Below are 8,703 nucleotides of genomic sequence, written 5' to 3'. Positions count from 1 at the left end.
CACAGAAGGGATAATCGTATGAAAATACTGTGTATTTCTGAGTATTTTACAAATTATATCTTGTTATTCTTATCTTTCTAATTCACTTGATATTTTTTTAAAATTATGAATGCTTTATGTATTAAATTACATTCAATTCTGTTTCAGACTGCAAAACCCATGCCAGACAGTGTTCCCCAGCCACCTCCTGACTCCCCAGTGATATTTACTGTCACACTCATTGAGAGTATAATAATGAGTTTAATAACTTATGATACTTTTAGTACCCTTTGACAATATAGCCATAATCTTACTCACGTGAGATGTTGAATGCAGGTCTTTCATATTTTTATTCTTACAGTATATCGCTACGTTGGTTTAAGAGTTTCTTAAAGCTGTTGTAAGTTTAAACAATATGTTTTGAAAGAGTGGTATACAGATATGTTTCATATCCATGGGTATACAAAGGGGGACTGGTCCAAAGCAAGTTGGATGGACCAAAAGAGATAGTAAAGTCAGATGCATGCACACAATGTCAAAAAAGACTTAAAGGATTACATAGACAAAGTCAGGAACCTAAGAAATGTACTGGTGTGGACAGAGGCAGCAGCTAAATGTATTTTAGCCACCTAAAATCCTCACTATTAGTTTGAATGGACGCTATATTTAAAATATTTTCACTGCTTAACCTTGCAATCAGAAAGCTCAATCCGATAGAGAACTGATGCTGTTTATATGCTCTCTTCAAAGCCATCAGACCCCTTTGACAGTCTACCATTGCCTCAATTTAGGCTCCCTTGAAAACATATCACTGCCTAAATACCTCCATGTGTTCTTTACGTTTTTCAGTGGTACTGCTCCGTTTCACCTGTATGAACATAGTCAGGACAGAAGGCTCCCTCGTTGAGCATAAATGAGCCTTTAGGGGGCGACCTGTGGCACAGTCGGAAGTGTAGCCGGACCATGTATTGAGGCTTACTGTCCTCATCGCGGTGGTCGTAGGTTCGACTTCACCTGCAGCATAATTCCCTGCATGTCGCCCCCCTCTCTCTCCTCCATTTTCTCTCTGTCATATAAAATAATAAAAGGCTTGAACGGCACTTTATAACCTTTATTAATGAGCCTTTAGTCTGTTTGTGTTATTGAGTGACTTTGGTGAGTCCAAACTAACCCTTTAAAACACCAAAATCACACAATGGATGGATTCGTAGCTTATACAATCTAACTTTAAAAACCCTGCACTATCCCTTAACCAAAAACAAAGTGGATGGAGAACAGAGATGGAGAAGAGGCAGGAGACAAATATGTGTAATATGCACCGGGATGCTCTGAGCATGCTCATGTTTCCCATCATTCCTATAGTGTTTCACTACAGCTACTTTATGGACACCTTTGGGAGACAGAGTGGTGCAAGCAGTAATTTAGTTGTGTATTTTCGACATCATGATCACAGTCCGTGAAGCTTTGCCATCAAATTGACTGAGAGATAATAACGTGCGTTGGAAGTGATGGACTATTCTCCATACAGTTTACCCACTTCCTGACTCTCGCTCTGTTAGAAATGAAGAAATTAAAAACATGAAACAGGCCGTTGCTCCGTGAGAATCCATTTTTTGTTCATTTTTTAGTTTGAATACATTTTATTTTTACTATAAGTACAGTTCAGTAGTTACAAAACAAAGCATCTGCCATGAGGGTACAGTGAAACATAAAGAGTGTTCAGCTCACAAGACAGGTTTTGTACATAATATGTGGAGTGGAATGCTCATTATAGCTGGTTCGGAGACGGAGAGAGCCCAAGTGAGACTCTCACCATTAATCTCTCATCTTTACACCCGCGGAAAACAGAGATAAGGTCAGAGGTCAAAGCCAATGGTCAGTGCCTCCAGCAGGATACGTCTGATTGGTTTACTCAGACCCCATTTCCAGAATTCCTCCCTTCAAACACCCTGTTATATTTCCCTACAACCATTTCCATATTTCTCACTCTTATTATTTTAGTTTTTAAACCCCTCTTTTCCTGGCATATTGGAATTGGAAGAATGATTAATTGTAGTCTACATAAATCAAATTAAAATGGGGGGGGGGGGGGGATCAGAGGTTTTACTGCAGCAAAATCTCCTCAAGTTGGAATCTGAGCATTGAAAATGACGCAGGCTAAAGCAGTAACGGGCCTACACTGCAGGGCAAAAGGAAATTTGCATACAAAAGAAATGGGGGTAACAATTTGTCAAAGCCACATACAGTATAGAGGTTGCTCAAACTAAAATAAGTATTATATTTGGACTGTACATACCGCATTAGAATTTTTCTCTGGGTTCACAAAAAAGGACGTAGAAACATTTCACAATGCCAAGGGACACACAAACACACACCTTCAGTTTAGTTAGTTAGCTAGTTTTGTACTGTATAGGTTGGATTTATAATACTATTACAGTGCAAAATACTTCTGAGAACCAAAAACAAGTGAAAGAAATAAGAAAGGATTAAGTCCCTCTATGCATAATGGATTCTGTATATATGGGGGCAAATATGTTCGCGGCACAGGAGACGATTGTCAAATTGTTCCTCTTTTTTTGATCAGTAAATGGAGAAGGCATTAATGTACAGTACATATAAAAATTCAAAATAAAATCAACCCTACGTCCTACAGTCTAGCACAGCTACATAGCTTTGTAGAAGCAATAACAGATGACTTGTATCTAAGGCTATACACAATATGTCTTTTTTTCCAATTTTTTTTGTTCTTTTTTCCTCATTTTAAAGTAAATACATCAAACCATTTTCAGTAGTCAGTAACACTGTGCAACAATGATCGGTGGCAGTATTTTAGAAACATCTGCAACACTAAAGTCCTTGAGGTTGACATGAGAGATGAAGAGAAAGGGGTGGAGGGCGATAAAGAAAGAAACTGTTCCCCCTTTTTTTGTTTTTGAGATCTTTTTTTTTTAAATTCTTCTCAGTCAAAATCCAGAAGAACGCCTACTTTTTTGAGAATGTGGCCGTGTAAACTACTGTCTTTGCTTTTCCTTGTCACAAATGCTTTAAAACTTTTGTTTTTACTTTTTTTTAACTACTGTATATCTCTCTATGTACATAAAGCGTCTATGGGCGCTATGTTGAATGATACAGAACAAGAAAGAAAAAGGGAGCCATATAGCAGGGTGAAGGCCTGTACTGGCCTGGTTATGGAGGGGGGTAGGGGGTTATAGTATTGTTAGTACATTTAGGGCAGTTTGAATATTCTGTTGTCTTCACAATCATCATTAGCACCACCATCATCAAAAGTCAACCATGGGTATGCTATTCTCCCAGCATTACCATATTATTTCTGGAAGCAAACTTGCATTGTAGATTGTCATATGGTGCCCTGTCCTTTGTTAACCATAATCAGTGTGATGCATGGTTATTATGGGACATAAATAGTGACTCTATGACAGCTGATAGCCAGGAGCGGCTGGTCTGACAGGAAATGTGCTTGGTCTCTGTCAACAGCCCCGGTAAAGTTGAGTTTCTATTCTACAGTAGAATACATTCCAGGTACAATATAATGGTGGTCCGTGGACTCGTGACCTTCATTTAACAGGAGAGAAAAGTCTTTAAAAGCATTTGATCAAGCACTACACTTCAGTCCTAAATTTAAAAAAAAGACACACCTTTCTAGCTCAAGGAATGTATCAGAGATTGCGGTGCCAGTTACAGGAAGTGCTAATCAGACAGGTAGTTTCATCAAAAGAAAAAAAAAACATTGTATAAGAGAAAAGACAACAAGGACAAGGGGCATTCAGACCACAGGAGACAAAACAGGAAAGTTGCCGTCACTTTGTTTAGTGTCCAAGCATCTTGCAAATCCGTCCCCAAAGGCAACTGTCCCAAACTTTCCTTCTTATAGTTCACGCCTTCTCTTGACTCTGACGGTAGTATGTGTTTTTTTTTCCATCTTAAATAAAGTCTTTGTTATAGTGTACTCCTTCATTTATCCTTCATCCTCCTCATCACCATCGCCTTCATCATCATCCTCATCATCCTGCCTTGCTCCGGTGTGGGCCGTTAGTCTTTGTTTACAGCGTGGGCGTCCAGCCCCTCTGCGTCACCTAGGTTATGGTTGTTAGGGTGGTTAAGGTCGTTGTTAAGATGGTTGGGGTCGTGGGTCAGCACGGGGTCATGGGTCATTGGCTGGTCCTCCTCTCCTACCCAGAGATGCACTACTGCCAATGAGAGAACAAGAGGCAGATTAGCACCACGGACCCAACACACCGACCCCACCCTGCAGTACACACACACACACACACACACACACACACACACACACACACACACACAGACACACAGACACAAACACACACACACACACACACACACACACACACACACACACACACACACACACACACACACACACACACACACACACACACACACACACACACAGACACACACACACACACACATCCTTAGCATTGCAATATCATAGGATCTGTACCAGAAACCTGATTTGTTCTACGGATGTGAGAAGATGGTTGAAATTAGGCATAGTCCATTGGGGATAGGTTAAAAACAGATCTGGTTTCAGGTATGGATCAGGTGTTGACAGGGCCAAATGGATGGATGAGATTTTTGAGATAGCTTTGTAGTAGAAAATGTATTTTTTTTCCACTCACCTGCAGTTATAGCTAGTCTTAAAGATAGTTTTAGTTTAATTGGTCCAGGCTCTGAGTCTTCAACCCAATACTATAAAGGTGAATAGAACTGGATAATATAATATACTGTATATAAATCCATAGACCACACAGTTTTCATAGGGACTATTTCATTGGTATCAAGTATTCCCAGCTGAAACTATCCAGAGACAAGTCTATGAATTATTCCCAATTACAGGGACACAGGATTCATTTCACTTTCATTGTCTTGGTGTATTGGCTGAATTGTCAAAGAAGGATATCTCCGGTCCTGGACGAACTAAACCAAAAGTATCGGAATGGCTAGGTACTGCCAGAGATAAGCGTGACATTGTAAATTTCAGTGAAGGGACCCTTTAAAATGTTGCTCCTGGATTCAGATTCTATACATGAAATGAGATGTACCCATTATTAAAAACACAGAGAAATCTAAGACCAGCAACAGAAAAACCTTCAGCTCACAGTCCCAAATTTGACTTTTTGCTTTCAAATAATTAATCTGTTGTGTTATAAATGCTAATATAGCCGGATGAAATAGGCTTAGTATATGGATAAAAAGAACAGGAGCACCTTAAAATGAAATATATTCATATACAATAATTCCACAGATTACCTCCATGTTTATTTAGATTAATTTACATTTAAGTGTAACCTTCTTATTGATTTGGTTTGGATTCTAAGACACTGGCTCCCAACCTGGGAGTCCAGATACCCACTGGGGGTCGCCAAAGCATCACAGGGGATTGCAAGCCCCCATTTGATTTTAAGGGGAGAAAGTAAAATATACAGTAGGCCTGTAGCTCAGCATTTCATTGATTTCTGTGAAGAAAACGCAATACAAATGTTTTGTTTAAAGTTTGGATTATCTAAGATATAAACAGGATATGGGCATGTTGAAGACCTGAAGGTAATTTTTCAAAAAAGAAGGCTATTTAATATTTAATAATAATAATAATAAAACAATTCTCTGATGCAATATTCAGGAGAAATAAAAATCTCAAAATTCGTCCGAACTCCCCTTTTTACTCAAACTTTCTGGAGTGATTGTGTTCACTTTTTGGGTTATTTGTACTGTTTATCAGTTGTTCTGTACTGATTGTTATGAATTGAGTATAATATGAAATATAAATAACATATGTCACTTAATCAGGGGTTGACAGTTCACTCAATGATAGAAAAGGGCTGTTCTAAGGTGTCTGTGTTATTATTCTCCCACACTACAACATCCACTATAAGTAACTGTTGGTACAGTAAGAGGCTGCTCTTTACATGAGCAAGGCCAGAAGAGTTTTCGTCAGATTGCTACATCTACTGTACAAATCTGCTATTCATTTCCTCCTAATGTTATTGCTGCATCTTCTGTACACATGAGCTTACATTGCGAGGCTGTGATGGGATTCTCAGTGAAATAATCATTTCAAAAATGATATGGGACGCTAACATATTAGGGTTATGACAACTGGAGTAGTTTCGTACTTGTTACAATCAAGTTGGTTGGCTCAATAGGTGTGACAGGAAGTGTGACAGTGGGTGAGAAGTAAAGTGAGTAATTCTAATAAAAAAGTTTTAAGACTCGGTGAGACAGTAAGACATGAATAACTGTAATTAGGTCCCATAGCAGCGGCCACTAAATAATACAGCTTGCCCCCCCTCCTTCTTTTCTACACTTTCATTCCCTCAGCAACTTCTTCGAAAATTATTTTGCAATAAAACACCGGCGAACACATTTGCATGTCATGTTCGTTTAAAGTGCCGTTATGAATCTGACAAAACCAAATTAAAACACAGGTTTATTTGAGTTGGGCTTTTGCGAGGACAGAAACGGATATAGAAATGAAAGTAAGTGCCGGCGTAACAGAGGGAAAATAAAGAGCTAATAACATGATAAAACATCTCTTAGATGCAGCACTGAGTAATAACTCTCGCTGTCTGTGTGTGCGTGGAGTGAACAACCCCAACAACATTTACTTTAATATATGTCTCACATGGGTTTCTGCTTTCAGATGGTTCCAGTGACGCTAAAAGATAATTACAAAAAGCTTTTTTTCATTCTAATGATATTGGAGGAAGCGTTTGGAACATATATATATATATATATATATATAATTATATATAATTCATAATGCACACTTATAATATCCTAGAACATACTAAGCACCATTAACATGATAGCTGTGAGAGAACAGCTATGCACATTGAAGGTTTGGTGTCAACAAACTGCTGTTTTATCATCAAATTTTCACATTATAAATCCCTACTACTAAATGATAGGATTCCATTACCAGCATTCACCACAAGATGGCAAGCTAGGACAGGAAATATGTTGAAGCCTGCATACAGTAGATAGCTGATCATATGTCTACATACATTTTGACCAGTCATTTTTCTTTCCTTATTGATGATTCACTTTCAACATTTCTGTATTAAAATGAACTAAACGAGGAGCTAATTTGCCCAAACACTTTATGAAAAAAGAGAAAGCAGCCATCATTAGATATCACTGATCTGTTCAAGTCTCTATGTTTTATATGACAATTGTTATTCTATGTACAATTATGTTACTAAATAAACAAAAAATAAAGTTCTCTCATTTTTGAAGCTTCAAAAAGTATCTTCCTCTCCCCAAGGGCACTTCCTGCCTTTGACTTCCCTGTAAAGAAACTTCCTGTAACGAGCTCCAGATTAGGCCCCATATTTGATTTTCACTGTTCATTAACTAAGCCACCTGGAATGTTATTATTTAAGCACGGTGCTCCTTCTCCCCAAACAACTGCCACTGCGAAGGGGGAGAGATTTCCTGGCCAACTTTATAGATTTAGCATAACTTCCCCTCGCAGTTTTTAATTTCCCATTCGGGCAGGCAGCAGATGCACCTCACAGACACAGAAAACCTGCCTGGCATTCATTTATCACTTCAATGCAATCTATGTGTTTCCTTCAAATAGTCTGCCCTTCTTAGGGGCTGCTGTAGTGTGCATACATGATGGCAGTATGATAATGACAAAAATCCATCTCAATAAAAATGATGTAATTGTTAAAGGAACAGCAGTAAATGTACAGCACATGCCACCACGACGTTTTTAAAACGAAATGTGAAAGAGTCAGTGCGCCCTCTTGTGGCGTGTTGCAGATATAGCAGATGGAGACGGGTGGTTATTGGAGAGGATAGGACCTGGGATAGGAAAACATATGGTGTGAGGACACACAACTCCAGGATCCATCCACTGTTAATACATGTGTCATGCTCAACAGAATGGATAAATGGGTAGGAGGATGGAACAATGGCATACCACTGCACTCGAAGCATGTGTCGGAGACCGCCTTGGGATACGACGGACCGTGTGTGTGTGTGTGTGTGTGCTTGTGTGAATAAGTGTCAGTCTGGTCGCAGAAGCATCACCTGACATTAATAACAGTGTGTGAAAACATCACACAACAGGCACTCACCAAGTGGAAGCTGGCATTTTGCAGTGCAACACCCTGTGATTCTTGAGACTGGTTGTGTGTCACATTTCTTGAGATTATAGTTCACACTAATGAGTGAGAAACGCTGGGGCCTCTGTTTCAGCTTTTTGCCATTTTATTCTTTCTATTTTCAATGACCATGAGGGTTTAGCTAATATAGATTTTCGATGGTCGATAGGTATGTTAAATGGGCCAAAAGTCACTCTTTTCTGGTCAACTTCAGTTCAAATTTTTGAAATTGCATCATACTATTCTGAAACTGTCCACTTAAATTACCCGTTGACCCAAATACAATATAAAGAAGATGTGTTTTTTTTTTTCACTGAACTATTTTAATGCAGATTGTTTTTGTTTTATTCAGCAAGGTTTTAAGAAATCTGTCCTCACTCCAATATTGTGGAGGTGAATGTAATATTCTTTGTAGCTACATAAAAGACAATCAGTGTTGTTAATGGACAAATAGATAATCTGGATGAACTGGCTATAAAGAGGAGAGGTTAAGCATCTTATGATGATATACAGTATATGATGAAACTATCTGCATGGCTAGATACCGCTAGCAGTGGTTCCTACTTGGTGG

At 38.7% G+C, this 8,703-nt stretch overlaps 1 protein-coding gene across 1 annotated transcript in view; it reads right to left on the bottom strand.

Moving 5' to 3' along the window:
• Nucleotides 1-2,616: 2,616 nt before the first annotated feature.
• Nucleotides 2,617-8,703, bottom strand: part of znf536 (zinc finger protein 536) — a 205,046-nt gene continuing 198,959 nt past the window's right edge. Inside the window, exon 8 of the mRNA XM_083919571.1 lies at nt 2,617-4,187. Within this exon, the coding sequence (XP_083775697.1) occupies nt 4,030-4,187 (158 nt within the window). The 3' untranslated portion in view covers nt 2,617-4,029. The remainder of the gene's footprint in view (nt 4,188-8,703) is intronic.

Source organism: Echiichthys vipera, assembly GCF_963691815.1.
Source record: "Echiichthys vipera genome assembly, chromosome: 1".
NCBI lineage: Eukaryota > Metazoa > Chordata > Actinopteri > Perciformes > Trachinidae > Echiichthys > Echiichthys vipera.
The sequence above is the reverse complement of the archived record's forward strand: the minus strand, read 5'-3'. Positions and strand labels throughout refer to the sequence as shown.